This window comes from Mustelus asterias, chromosome 7 (genome assembly GCF_964213995.1).
Source record: "Mustelus asterias chromosome 7, sMusAst1.hap1.1, whole genome shotgun sequence".
Taxonomy (NCBI): domain Eukaryota; kingdom Metazoa; phylum Chordata; class Chondrichthyes; order Carcharhiniformes; family Triakidae; genus Mustelus; species Mustelus asterias.
In genome coordinates this window covers 2,249,620-2,264,638 of record NC_135807.1, presented here as the reverse complement: position 1 = coordinate 2,264,638, position 15,019 = coordinate 2,249,620, and the positions used below count along the sequence as shown (strand labels likewise).

Genomic DNA, 15,019 nt, shown 5'->3' with positions numbered 1-15,019 from the left:
GGAAAAAGCTTCTGGCTATCCATTCTGTCCATGCCTCTCAGAATCTTGTAGACTTCTATCAGGTCGCCCCTCAACCTCCGTCGTTCCAGTGAGAACAAACTAAGTTTCTCCAACTTCTCCTCATAGCTAATGCCCTCCATACCAGGCAACATCCTGGTAAATCTTTTCTGTACCTTCTCCAAAGCCTCCACATCCTTCTGGTAGTGTGGCGACCAGAATTGAACACTATATTCCAAGTGCGGCCAAACTAATGTTCTATAAAGCTGCAACATAACTTGCCAATTTTTAAACTCAATGCCGTGGCCAATGAAGGTAAGCGTGCCGTATGCCTTCATGACTACCTTCTCCACCTGCATTGCCACTTTCAGTGATCTGTGTACCTGTACACCCAGATCACTCTGCCTATCAATACTCTCAAGGGTTCTGCCATTTACTGTATATTTCCTATCTGTATTAGACCTTCCAAAATGCATTACCTCATATTTGTCCGGATTAAACTCCATCTGCCATCTCTCTGCCCAAGTCTCCAACTGATCTATATCCTGCTGTATCCTCTGATGGTCCTCATCACTATCCACAACCCCACCAACCTTTGTGTCGTCTGCAAACGTACTAATCAAACCAGTGACATTTTCCTCCAAATCATTTATATATACTACAAATAGCAAAGGTCCCAGCACTGATCCCTGAGGAACGCCACTTGTCATAGCCCTCCATTCAGAAATGCACCCTTCCACCGCTATCCTCTGTCTTCTATGACCGAGTAAGAAGTTTCACAACACCAGGTTAAAGTCCGACAGATTTATTTGGTAGCACAAGCCACTAGCTTTCGGAGCGCTGCTCCTTCATCAGGTGGGTGGGAGTTCTATTCACAAACAGGGCATATAAAGACACAAACTGGTGAAGGAGCAGCGCTCCGAAAGCTAGTGGCTTGTGCTACCAAATAAACCTGTTGGACTTTAACCTGGTGTTGAGAGACTTCTTACTGTGTTTACCCCAGTCCAACGCCAGCATCTCCACATCATGGCTTCTATGACCGAGCCAGTTCTGTATCCACCTTGCCAGCTCATCTCTGATCCCATGCGACTTCACCTTCTGCACCAGTCTGCTATGAGGGACCTTGTCAAAGGCCTTACTGAAGTCTATCGAGACAACATCCACTGCCCTACCCTCATCAACCATCTTCGTCACTTCCTCGAAAAACTTGATCAAATTAGTGAGACACGACCTCGCCTTCACAAAACCATGTTGTATCTCGCTAATATGTCCACTTATTTCCAAGTGGGAATAAATCCTGTCTCGAAGAATCCTCTCCAATAATTTCCCTCCCACTGATATAAGGCTCACCGGCCTGTAATTACCTGGATTATTCTTGCTACCCTTCTTAAACAAAGGAACAACATTGGCTATTCTCCAATCCTCTGGGACCTCCCCTGTACAGTAAGAAGTCTCACAACACCAGGTTAAAGTCCAACAGGTTTATTTGGTAGCAAATACCATAAGCTTTCGGAGCGCTGCCCCTTCGTCAGATGGAGTGGAAATCTGTTCTCCAACAGTGCACAGACACAGAAATCAAGTTACAGAATACTAATTAGAATGCAAATCTCTACAGCCAGCTTACTGTGCTTACCCCAGTCCAACGCCGGCATCTCCACATCATGACCTCCCCTGTAGCCAGTGAGGATACAAATATTTCTCTCAAGGCCCCAGCAATTTCTTTCCTTGCCTATGATTATCTATAATTTTCCAAAATTCCTTGGATTCAGGAAAGGTCCCATGAGATTGAAAGTTTGCTTTTTAAGAAAGGAGGGAGAGAGGAAGCAGTGAATTACAGGTCAGTTACTGGAAAATCAGCTGTTGGGAAAACGCTGGAATCTATTATTAAGAAAGTCTTAACAATGCATTTGGAAAAGCAGAGTGTGATTAGAACAAGTCCACATGGTTTTACTAAAGGGAAATCCTGATTGATAAATTTATCAGAATTTTTTGAGCATATAACTAAAAGGTGAGCCAGGAGATGGAGCATACCTGGATTTCCAAAAGGCATTCGATAAGGTGGCCCCCAAAAGACTAATGGGCAAAATAAGGGCTCAAGGAGTGGGGGTAAAATATTAGCATTGATAGAGGATTGGTTAATGGGTAATAAACAGAGAGTAGGCATAACTTTTTTTTAAAGGCCACAAGGATCAATGCTGGGGTCTCAGCTATTTACAATCTATATTAATAACTTAGATGAGGAGACAGAATAATGGATCTAAGTTTGCTGATGATACCAAACTAGATTGAAAGATAGGTTGTGGGGAGACACAGAGAAGCTGCAAAGATATATAGACAGATATAGAGACAAGTCTGGTTAGATGGCAACAAGATGGCAAATGCAGTACAATCTCGGGAAATGTGAAGTTATTCACTTTGATAGTAGGAATAGAAAAGCAGAATATTTTTAAAAGGTGAAACATGTGGTTGATATTCAAATAGACTTGGGTGTGCTGGTACAAGGAATGCAAAGTTAGCATGAAGGTGCAGCAAGAAATTAGGAAGGCAAATGGCATGTTGGCCCTTATTGCAAGGGAATTGAAGTACAAAAGTGTCTTGCTACAGTTGTTCAGGGTTTTGGTGAGACCACATCTGGAATACAGTGCAGTTGTGGTCTCCACATTTAACAAAGGATATACTGAAGGCGGTACAGCAAAGGTTCAATAAATTGGTCCTGGGGATGAGGGGTTTTTCCTGTGATGCTGAGACATTCAGTAAATTGGACTTCTATCCTTTGGAGTTTAAAAGAATGAGAGGCGATCTCATTGAAACCTACAAAATTCTGAAGCAGTTTGATAGGGTGGACATTGAGAGGTTGTTCCATTGGTCGGGGAATCTAAAACACAGCACAGTCTCAGGATAAGAGGCTGATTGTTTAACATAAGAACTAGAAGCAGGAGTAGGCCATCTGGCCCCTCGAGCCTATTCCGCCATTCAATAAGATCATGGCTGATCTTTTCATGGACTCAGCTCCACTTACCCGCCCACTCACCATAACCCTTAATTCCTTTACTGTTCAAAAATGTATCTATCCTTGCCTTAAAAACATTCAATGAGGTAGCCTCAACTGCTTCACTGGGCAGGGAATTCCACAGATTCACAACCCTTTGGATGAAGAATTTCCTCCTCAACTCAGTCCTAAATCTGCTCCCCCTTATTTTAAGGCCATGCCCTCTCCTTCTAGTTTCACCTGCCAGTGGAAACAACTTCCCTGCTTCTTATAGAGTCACAGTAAGAGTTTTAACAACACCAGGTTAAAGTCCAACAGGTTTATTTGGTAGCAAATACCATTAGCTTTCGGAGCGCTGCTCCTTTGTCAGATGGAGTGGAAATGTCATACAGGTTTTAGAGTCATACAGGTTTACAGCATGGAAACAATTCCTTTGGCCCAACTTGTCCATGCTGCCCTTTTTTTTCAACCCCTAAGCTAGTTTCAATTGCCCACATTTGGCCCATATCCCTCTATACTCATCTTACCCATATAACTGTCTAAATGCTTCTTAAAAGACAAAATTGTACCCACCTCTACTACTACCTCTGGCAGCTTGTTCCAGACACTCACCACCCTCTGTGTGAAAAAATTGCCCCTCTGGACCCTTTTGCATCTCTCCCCTCTCACTTTAAACCTATGCCCTCTAGTTTTAGACACCCTACCTTTGGGAAAAGATATTGACTATCTAGCTGATCTGTGCCCCTCATTGTTTAATAGACCTCCATAAGGTCACCCCTCAGCCTTCTACGCTCCAGAGAAAAAAGTCTCAGTCTAACCAGCCTTTCCTTATAACTCAAACCATCAAGTTCTATCTTATCCATTCCCTCCATAATCTTATATGTTTCTACAAGATCTCCCCTCATTCTTCTGAATGCCAATGAATATAGTCCCATTCTACTCAGTCTCCCCTCATAAGCCAACTCTCAACTCCGGAATCAACCGAGTGAATCTCCTCTGCACCTCCTCCAGTGCCAGTATATCCTTTCTCAAGTAAGGAGTCCAAAACTGTACACAGTACCCCAGGAGCGGCATGGTAGCACAGTGGTTAGCACTAATGCTTCACAGCGCCAGGGACCCGGGTTCGATTTCCAGCTTGGGTCACTGTCTGTGTGGAGTTTGCACATTCTCCCCGTGTCTGCGTGGGTTTCCTCCGGGTGCTCCGGTTTCCTCTCACATTCTGAAAGACGTGCTGGTTAGGGTGCATTGACCCGAACAGGTGCCGGATTGTGGCGACGAGGGGAATTTCACAGTAGCTTAATTGCTGTGTTAACATAAGCCTTACTTGTGACTAATAAATAAATTTTAATTTAAATGTGGCCTCACCAGCACCTTATACAACTGCAACACAACCTCGCTGTTTTTAAACTCCATCCCTCTAGCAATGCAGGACAAATTTCCATTTACCTTCTTAATTACCTGCTGCACCTGCAAACCAACTCCTTGTGATTCCTGCACAAGGACACCCAGATCCCTCTGCACAGCAGCATGCTGCAATTTTTTACCATTTAAATAATAATTAGAATTGAGATGAGGAGAAATTTATTCACAAAGGTTCCAAATCTTCAGAATTCTTTACCCCAGAGGGTTGTGGAGGCTCTATTATTGAATATACTTAAGGCTGGGATAGATAAATGGAGTTAAAGCCTAAGATCAGACGTGATGATACTGAACATGAAGCAGGCTCGATGTGCAGAGTTTATAGTAAGCAATGGGACATACTGGAATATACAGATGGGAATTAATCTTTCTCCTTCACTCCTGCAGTCACGTGAATGAATAGCTGAACTGGTTGTAGGTTAGCAAAGTAAGCGTCAGTAAGTCAGCCCCTACCTGGACTTCATTGGAATGGTCCCCCATCTTACTTACTCAATTTCCAGGTCTTCCATTGCGAATGCCTTCACTGTGCGTACGTTTCCCAGTGCCTCATCTGCCACACATGTTGCCTTGGCAATCTGTAAATAATGTTTTGAAATGGATTTCACACTGAAATTCAGTAAAGTCAGAAACCCAGCTCTGGAACTCCTGATCCAGCTATTGTCCTGTACTTCAAAACATGATGAATGAATCATTAAGCTCTGATTTTTGCCATCTCAATACAATGCCTAATTAGCACAAACCTGCTCCTTAACCTGCTGCAGGCTGGTAGAGATACTGCAGGATGACTCATGTCAGAAAAGAAAGTTCAATTCCATTGCGATAACCTCATTCAAATTGTATTTAGCACTGACCTTCCAACAGTGTGGCACCCAATACTGATCCTAGAACTCCAATGTCTATCCTTTTCTCAAAAAACAACTATTGATCCCAGGAATCAGTCGAATGAACCTTTTTTGAACTGATTCCAATAGGATTATATCCTTTTCCAAATAATGAAACCAAAACTATACACAGTATTCCAGATGTGGTCTCATCAAGGCTCTGTACAGCTGCGGTGAAACCTCCCGACTTTTATATTACACTCCCCTTGCAATAAATGCCAACATTCCATTTGCCTTCCTCATCACATGCTGTACCTGCATATTAAATGTTTGTAATTAATGTACCAGGACATCCAGATCCCTCTGTGCCACAGAGTTCTGCAATCTCTCTATTGAAATAATTTACTGCTTTTCTATTCTTCCTGCCAAAGTGGACAAGTTCACAATTTCCCATATTATATTCCATCTGACAAAATGTTTGCCTGCATACTTAACCTATCTATGTACCTTTGCAGACTCCATGTGTCCTCTTCACAATTTACTTTCCTACTTATCTTTGTGTCATCAGCAAGTTTAACAACCATACATTTGGTCCCTTCATCCAGGTCACTGATATAGATTGTAAAATAGTTGAGGCCCCAGCACTGATCCCTATGGTATTCCACTGGTTATAGCTTGCCAACCAAAAAATACCAATTTATCCCTATTCTGTGCTTCCCATTAACTAACCAATCGTCTATCCACGTGAATGCGTTACCCCCTACAGTTTGGGTAATAACCTTTGATGTGACACCTTGTCAAATGCCTTTTGGAAATGAAAGTAAACCACATCTCCACATTCCCTTTCTCCATATTGCACGTTTCTTCCTCAAACAGCTAATAAATTAGTGAAACATGATTTCCCCTTCACAAAACCATACTGACTCTGCCTGATTGCATTCAGATTTGCAAAGTGCTTTGCTACAACCTCTTTAATAATAGATTCAAGTCCTAAAACAGATGTCAGGATAAAGGGTTTGCAATTTCCTGCTTTCTGTCTTGCTCCTTTCTTGAATGCAGTCTCACTGCATAAGGACTGAAAGAATCTTTGTCCCTCTAACACTCCTCTTCACTCACTAATTATATTAATGCCAGCGATCTGCAATCACAACCTCCCAGAATTCCATCCTGTCATCACCCCATTCCAAAACATTTGTGCATCTTCAATGAACCTGGCTTCAGGGGATATGGTGGCAAAGGGGAGGCAGTGGTGGAGTGGTATTGTCACTGGACTAATAGTCCAGAGACTCACAGTAATACCCTGGGGACCTGGGTCTGAATCCCACCATCACAGATAGTGAGGTTTGAATCTGGAAAAATCTGGAATTAAAAGTCAAATAATGACCATGAAACCATTGTCGATTGTCAGAAAAACCCATCTGGTTCACTAATGTCCTTTAGGGAAGGAAATCAACCGTCTGGCCTACATGTGACTCCAGACCCACAGCAATGTGATTGACTCTCAATTTCCCTCTCAAATGGTCCAACAAGCTGCTCACTTCAAGGGCAATTAGGGATGGGCAATAAATGCTGGTCCTGCAAACGACACCCACATCCCAGGAATGAATACATTTTAAATAATGCTGTCTTCAGCAAATATCTGTCCCTTCATATCACTGTGACAGATTATTGCTGTTTCTCTGACGAAGGGTCATCCAGGCTTGAAACATTGGCTCTATTCTCTCTCTACAGACACTGTCAGACTTGCTGAGATTTTCCAGCATTTTCTATTTTTGTTTCAGATTCCAGCATCTGCAGTATTTTGCTTTTACCACAGCAATGTTGTTGACACTTCAAATGCCCTCTGAAATGGCCAAACGAGACACGCAGTTCAAGGGCAATTAGGGATGGGCAATAAATGCTGGCCCTGCCAGTGATGCCCACATTCCATGGATGAATGAAGAAAAAGCTTTCCCCCCAAACAAGTCCAATTTTTGTTCTCCTGCTAAACAAATCCTGAGGTTTGTCCGATAGTTCTCCTTGATATCCAGACATTGGTTCGGAGTAAGTTACATTCCCTCATCTATACATTTCATCCGATTAATTCTCTGGCTGCCTCTTCAGACACGCCTCACCCACACATCACCGTCGGTTCCATGCCAACACCAATACAAACATTCACAGCCCTCTCTCCCCCTCCCCATACCTGCTCCTGTGCCATTTGGGATAACTCCCGAAGGTATGAGCCTAGATAGGCTCCAGTTCCAACCAGGACTGGCATTACCACACACATCAGATTTGTTAGCTTTGGTGAAACGAAGTATAGAGACACCAGGCAGCCAATTGTCTGTGTAGCACTCTTCAGGCCCTAGAGTTCAAATCAGACAAAAGCAAGATAGTTAAAGCATGGAGGTAAATATGAATTAAAGCTCTCTCCCTACTGTCCAAGTAAATATTTACATATTTACATTATAGTTACACCAGGACATAGACTAGATGGCTCATTGGTAATGCAGAAAATTTTGAAACGCAGTCCCTGTTGGAATGATAGTGGCACAGTGGTTAGCACTGCTGCCTCACAGCGCCAGGGACCCGGGTTCAATTCCGGCCTCGGGTCACTGTCTGTGCGGAGTTTGCACGTTCTCCCCGTGTCTGCCTGGGTTTCCTCCGGGTGCTCCGGTTTCCTCCAACAATCCACAGGTGTGCGGGTTAGGTGGATTGGCCATGGTAAATTGCCCCTTAGTGTCAGGGGGATTAGCTGGGTAAATATGAGGGGTTACGGGAATAGGACCTGGGTGGGATTGTGGTTGGTGCAGACACGATGGGCCGAATGCTTTAGCGTTTCTGTATGAAGGGCTATGACAAGTGGCGTTCCTCAGGGATTAGTGCTGGGACCTTCGCTGTTTGCAATATATATATAAATGATTTGGAGGAAAATGTAACTGGTTCAATTAGTAAGTTTGCGGATGTCACAAAGGTTGGTGGATTTGCAGATAGCGATGAGGACCATCAGAGGATACAGCAGGATATAGATCAGTTGGAGACTTGGGCGGAGAGATGGCAGGTGGAGTTTAATCCGGACAAATGTGAGGTAATGCATTTTGGAAGGTCCAATACAGATAGGAAATATACAGTAAATGGCAGAACCCTTAAGAGTATTGATAGGCAAAGGGATCTGGGTGTACGGGTACACAGGTCACTGAAAATGGCAACGCAGGTGGAGAAGGTAGTCAAGAAGGCATACGGTATGCTTGCCTTCATCGGCCACGGCATTGAGTTTAAAAATTGGCAAGTCATGTTGCAGCTTTATAGAACCTTAGTTGAGCTGCACTTGGAATATAGTGTTCAATTCTGGTCGCCACACTACCAGAAGGATGGGGAGGCTTTGGAGAGGGTACAGAAAAGATTTACCAGGATGTTGCCTGGTATGGAGGGCATTAGCTATGAGGAGGAGTTGGAGAAACTTGGTTTGTTATCACTGGAGCGACGGAGGTTGAGGGGCGACCTGATAGAAGTCTACAAGATTATGAGAGGCATGGACAGAGTGGATAGTCAGAAGCTTTTTCCCAGGGTGGAAGAGTCAATTACGAGGGGGGCACAGGGTTAAGGTGCGAGGGACAAGGTTTAAAGGAGATGTACGAGGCAAATGTTTTACACAGAGGGTGGTAGCGGAGGTAGTGGAAGCAGATACGATAGTGACTTTCAAGGGGCGTCTTGACAAATACATGAATAGGATGGGAATAGAGGGATATGGTCCCCAGAAGGGTAGGGGGTTTTAATTCAGTTGGGCAGCATGGTCGGTGCAGGCTTGGCAGGCCGAAGGGCCTGGTCCTGTGCTGTAATTTTCTTTGTTCTTTGAATGGCCCCCTTCTGCACTGTGGGGATTCTATGTTAGAAGCATGGAAGCCAATTTATACGCAGCAAGATCTCACAAACAGCAATGTGACAACTGACCATATAATCTGTTTTTGTAATGTTACTTGAAAGATAATATTGACCATAGGAGCAGGAGAACACTGCTGCTCTTTGAAATAGGTAGCGTGGGAATCTTTTACATCCAGATGAGAGAACAGAGTGGGCCTCATCTCATTGAAGACTGTCTGACAGTACTCCCTCAGCACTGACCCTCTGACAGTGCGGCACTCCCTCAGCACTGACCCTCTGACAGTGCAGCACTCCCTCAGCACTGACCCTCTGACAGTGCAGCACGCCCTCAGCACTGACCCTCTGACAGTGCGGCACTCCCTCAGCACTGACCCTCTGACAGTGCGGCACTCCCTCAGTACTGACCCTCTGACAGTGCGGCACTCCCTCAGCACTGACCCTCTGACAGTGCGGCACTCCCTCAGCTCTGACCCTCTGACAGTGCAGCACTCCCTCAGTACTGACCCCCTGACAGTGCGGCACTCCCGCAGTACCACATTGAGAATGCCAGCCTATATTATGGGGTCAGGTCTCTGGAGTATGATCTCAAACCCATGGCCTTGTGAAGTCAGATGGAGGTTAGCAGGGCTTGATACCAGGAAAGGCAGTCAACATGGAGGAAGTGAGGATCTGGGGGTTAAAAAATGATCTTTTTAGCTATTTGTTTTAAAATCTTATGCAAGTTCCCATCAGGCTGACCTGAGACACCACCAGCTTGAAAGAAGATTTGAACTCCTGGATGTCGTTCGTTAAGCGGCTCACCATGAAGCCGGTGCGAGTGGCATCGAAAAACGTCACGTCTTGCCTGTCACCCCAACAGCAAAGAAACAGGTCATCAACTGAAGCAATTTTTCATATGGACTAATTCATAGACTCAGTGAAAGTCACAGCACAGAATGTTAAAGTTAAGTTAAAGTTTCCTTATTAGTCACAAGTAGGCTTACATTAACACTGTAATGAAGTTACTGTGAAAATCCCCTAGTCGCCACACTCCGGCACCTGTTCGGGTACACTGAGGGAGAACTTAACATGGTCAATGCACCCTAACCAGCACGTCTTTCAGACCGCGAGAGGAAACCGGAGCACCCAGAGGAAACCCACGCAGACACGGGGAGAACATGCAAACTCCGCACAGACAGTGACCCAAGCTGGGAATCGAACCCAGGTCCCTGGCGCTGTGAGGCAGCGGTGCTAACCACTGTGCCACTGTGCTGAATGAGGCTCTTTAAGGAGTTGAAGGGTACAACACACCCCACCCCATGGGCAGCAGGACACCATTCTCCATTACAGGGGGCAGGGCTACCCCACTCCCCATTGTGGTGGGGGGCGGGGGGGGGGGGGGCGCAAGGGAGGGGGCAAGGCTATACCATTTCCAATTACAGGGGGGGCAGGGTGACACTTCTCCCCATTACAGGGGGACAGGGTGACACTTCTCCCTATTACAGAGGGACAGGGCAATACCTCTCCCCATTACAGAGGGGGCAGGGTGACACCTCTCCCCAATACAGGGGGACAGGGTGACACTTCTCCCCAATACAGAGGGGGCAGGGTGACACCTCTCCCCATTACAGGGGGGCAGGGCAACACCTCTCCCCAATACAGAGGGGCAAGGCAACACCTCTCCCCAATACAGGGGGTGCAGGGTGACACCTCTCCCCATTACAGGGGGCAGGGTGACACCTCTCCCCATTACTGGGGGGCAGAGCGACACCTCTCCCCATTACTGGGGGGCAGAGCGACACCACTCCCCATTACTGGGGGGCAGAGCGACACCTCTCCCCATTACTGGGGGGCAGAGCGACACCTCTCCCCATTACTGGGGGGCAGAGCGACACCTCTCCCCATTACTGGGGGGCAGAGCGACACCACTCCCCATTACTGGGGGGCAGAGCGACACCACTCCCCATTACTGGGGGGCAGAGTGACACCTCTCCCCATTACTGGGGGGCAGAGCGACACCACTCCCCATTACAGGGGGGCAGGGCGACAGCTCTCCCCATTACAGAGGGCAGGGTGACACCTCTCTCCATTACTGGGGGGCAGAGTGACACCTCTCCTCATTACAGAGGGGCACAGGGTGACACCTCTCCCCATTACAGAGGGGGGCAGGGTGACACCTCTCCCCATTATAGGGGGCAGGGTGACACCTCTTCCCATTACAGGGGGCAGGGTAACACCTCTCCCTATTACAGGGGGGGCAAGGCGACACCTCTCCCCATTATAGAGGGCAGGGTGACACCTCTCGCCATTACAGGGGGGGCAGGGCGACACCTCTCCCCATTACAGGAGAGCGTGAGTACTCCACTGCATACACCAAGAGCAGCAGCTACATCAGACTGTGGGGAATTCACCATGTTGGGGGCCAGGGCGGGATTTCCCACATTGGAGGCCAAGGGAACACCACATGGAAACATTATTATCTCATATTACTCCTGCTTCTTTTACCAATTACCTTAAATCCGCACTCTCTCATTCTCAATCTTTCACATGTGGGAACAGTTTCTCCCCATCAACTATGCCCAATCCCCTCATGATTTTGAATGTCACTATTAGTGGCACAGTGGTTGGCACTGCTGCCTCACAGTGCCAGGTTCGATTCCTGACTTAGGTCACTGTCTGTGTGGACTTTGCACGTTCTCCCCGTGTCTGTGTGGGTTTCTTCCGGGTGCTCCGGTTTCCTCCCACAGTCCGAAAAGTGTGCTGGTTAGGGTGCATTGGCCATGCTAAATTCTCCCTCAGTGCACCCGAACAGGTGCCGGAGTGTGGCAACTAGGGGATTTTCACAGTGACTTCATTGCGTTGTTAATGTAAGCCTACTTGTGAAACTAATAAATAAACCTTTTATTTTCCACTCACACAAACATTAGATCCTGCCAGATGTAATTCAGCCCGAAGCCGGTTTTGCCGTTCAGTTAGATCATGGCTGATCTGAATATCAACTTGATTTACCCACATTCGTTCCATATCCCTTAACCCTCGCTAACCTTACCCAACAAAAATCAACATCAATCTTCGTCTTTCAAACTTCAGTTGTCAGCCGTTTCATTTTGCAGCGAATGCTTGCCCTCCATCCATTCACTTCATTGAAAATGTTTTATTAAATCTGCCAAACCTAACTCACCTTTAAAAGATTCAGTCTTGGATCTCTCATGTCCCTGATTGGTTGAACAGCACAAGTTGGGCTGACAATGGGCCAAAAGGCCTCATCTGCACTGTTTGATTCTATAACAGGGCTCTCACTGGGTTTGGTGAGTGGAATGGTGTTACACACCAAAGCATAAGGACAGTAGGATGCCATTCAGCCCCTTCAGCCTGTTCTACCATCTAATACAAGAACATAAGAAGTAGGAGCAGGCCCCTCGAGCTGCTCTGTAATTCAATCCCATTATGGCTTATCTTCTTGTTCAATGCCACCTTCCCACCCAATCCCTTGTCCTCTGAATTACTATGAGACCACAAATCTATCCATTCAGCCTTAAATATATTAGACGATATTTAACAATTTCCTGAGGTAGAGAATTCCAAAGATTCACAGCCCTTTGAATGGAGAAATATCTCTTCAGCTATTCATAATTGTCCCCTTATCCTGAGACTGTGCTCCCATGTTCTGGATTGCCCACCCAGGGGAAACAACCTCTCAGAGTCTCCCCTGTTAAGTTGCTGAGAACCTTTTATGTTTCAATGAGAAAACCTCTCAAAGAATATAGCCCAATTTACTCAGCTTCTCATCAAAGCTCATTCTCTCTCTCAAGGAAGCGATGTGGTAGCTCTTGCTATTCTATCTCCAATGCAAGTATATCCTTCCTTAAATAAGTGGATCAAAATGGCATACGGTATTCCAGGTGTAAAGATGCCATCATCTTTCTCATTCTTCTGACTCACCATCAATAAATCACTAATCATTGCGCTATTTATTACCACAGCATTGTTCAGCTGATGGGGACTCTGAAATGTAACCAAAGTACACACTGATTAAATCTTTCCCCAATCACTGCTGCTTGTTTCATCCTGTGAAATTCTGTTGCATTTCTACGGCTCACATCTCTTAGTTTGAGCTGAAATCTGAGTCCACAAGGAGACCAGGCAACACTGGCAGCTGGCTACTAACCTGGATTTGCAGAGAGCGTGTTACAATCTTATTTTTATTCTATAATGAGATGGGGAGCCTCAGCAAAGACAGACCTGAGCAGGGTTGCAAACAATTCTTTCCTGATGCTGGCAGCAACTCGCTCGCCAACTCCGGACAGCAGAGCGATGTAACAGCAAGTCATCACAGCCTAATAAACAGAAGATCCAAGATAGAAACTCAAACAGTTATTGAAGTTGAGACTCATACTCAAATAAAAGCAGAAATGTTTGGGGGGTGGAGCAACACGGTTTGCATTTTCAACATCCAGTGTCACACAATCCCAGATATAGAGTAAAGCTCTCCCCACACTGCCCCCATCAAACACTCCCACGAACAGTACAGTATGGGGTTAGATACAGAGTAAAGCTCCCTCCACACTGTCTCCATCAAACACTTCCAGGACAGGTACAGCACGGGGTTAGATACAGAGTAAAGCTCCCTCCACACTGTCCCCAATCAAACACTCCCAGGACAGGTACAGCACGGGGTTAGATACAGAGTAAAGCTATGGGCGGCACGGTAGCACAGTGGTTAGCACTGCTGCTTCACAGCTCCAGGGACCTGGGTTCGATTCCTGGCTTGGGTCACTGTCTGTGTGGAGTTTGCACATTCTCCTCGTGTCTGCGTGGGTTTCCTCCGGGTGCTCCGGTTTCCTCCCATATTCCAAAGATGTGCGGGTTAGGTTGATTGGCCATGCTAAAATTGCCCCTTCGTGTCCTGAGATGTGTAGGTTAGAGGGATTAGTGGGTAAATATGTACGGATATGGGGGTAGGGCCTGGGTGGGATTGTGGTCGGTGCAGACTCGATGGGCCGAATGGCCTGTTTCTGCACTGTAGGGTTTCTATGATAGCCCCCTCTATACTGTCCCCATCAAACACTCCCAGGACAGCTGCAGCACGGGATTAGATACAGAGTAAAGCTCCCTCTACACTGTCCCCATTAAACATTATGTGGAGATGCAAGCAGTGCTCTGAAAGCTAGTGGTTTTGCTACCAAATAAACCTGTTGGACTTTAACCTGGTGTTGTGAGACTTCTTACTGTCCCCATCAAACACTCCCAGGACAGGTACAGCACAGGGTTAGATACAGAATAGAACATAGAACATAGAACATTACAGCGCAGTACAGGCCCTTCAGCCCTCGATGTTGCACCGACCTGTGAAACCAATCTAAAGCCCATCTAACCTACACTATTCCAATATCATCCATATGTTTATCCAATGACCATTTAAATGCCCTTAATGTTGGCGAGTCTACGACTGCTGCAGGCAGGGCATTCCATGCCGTTACCACTCACGGAGTGAAGAACCTACCTCTGACATCTGTCCTATATCTATCACCCCTCAATTTGAAGCTATGTCCCCTCGTGCTAGCTATCACCATCCGAGGAAAAAGGCTCTCACTATCCACCCTATCTAATCCTCTGATCATCTTGTATGCCTCTATTAGGTCACCTCTTGACCTCTCTAACGATAACAACCTCAAGTCCCTCAGCCTTTCCTCATAAGACCTTCCCACCATACCAGGCAACATCCTAATAAATCTCCTCTGCACCTTTTCCAATGCTTCCACATCCTTCCTATAATGCAGTGACCAGAACTGTACGCAATACTCCAAGTGCGGCCGCACCAGAGTTTTGTACAGCTGCAACATGACCTCCTGGCTCCGAAACACAATCCCTCTACCAATAAAAGCTAACACTCCATATGCCTTCTTAACAACCCTATCAACCTGGGTGCCAACTTTCAGGGATCTATCCA

The 15,019-nt window shown here is 46.1% G+C and overlaps 1 protein-coding gene across 2 annotated transcripts in view; it reads right to left on the bottom strand.

The window, feature by feature from the left end:
- Positions 1-15,019, bottom strand: part of abcb8 (ATP-binding cassette, sub-family B (MDR/TAP), member 8) — a 102,042-nt gene that overhangs the window by 37,956 nt on the left and 49,067 nt on the right. For both annotated transcript variants that reach the window (XM_078215564.1, XM_078215565.1), the window contains 4 exons: positions 13,312-13,406; positions 9,829-9,934; positions 7,412-7,573; positions 4,895-4,980 (listed from right to left, as the gene is read on the bottom strand). In XM_078215564.1, the coding sequence (XP_078071690.1) occupies positions 4,895-4,980; positions 7,412-7,573; positions 9,829-9,934; positions 13,312-13,406 (449 nt within the window). The remainder of the gene's footprint in view (positions 1-4,894; positions 4,981-7,411; positions 7,574-9,828; positions 9,935-13,311; positions 13,407-15,019) is intronic.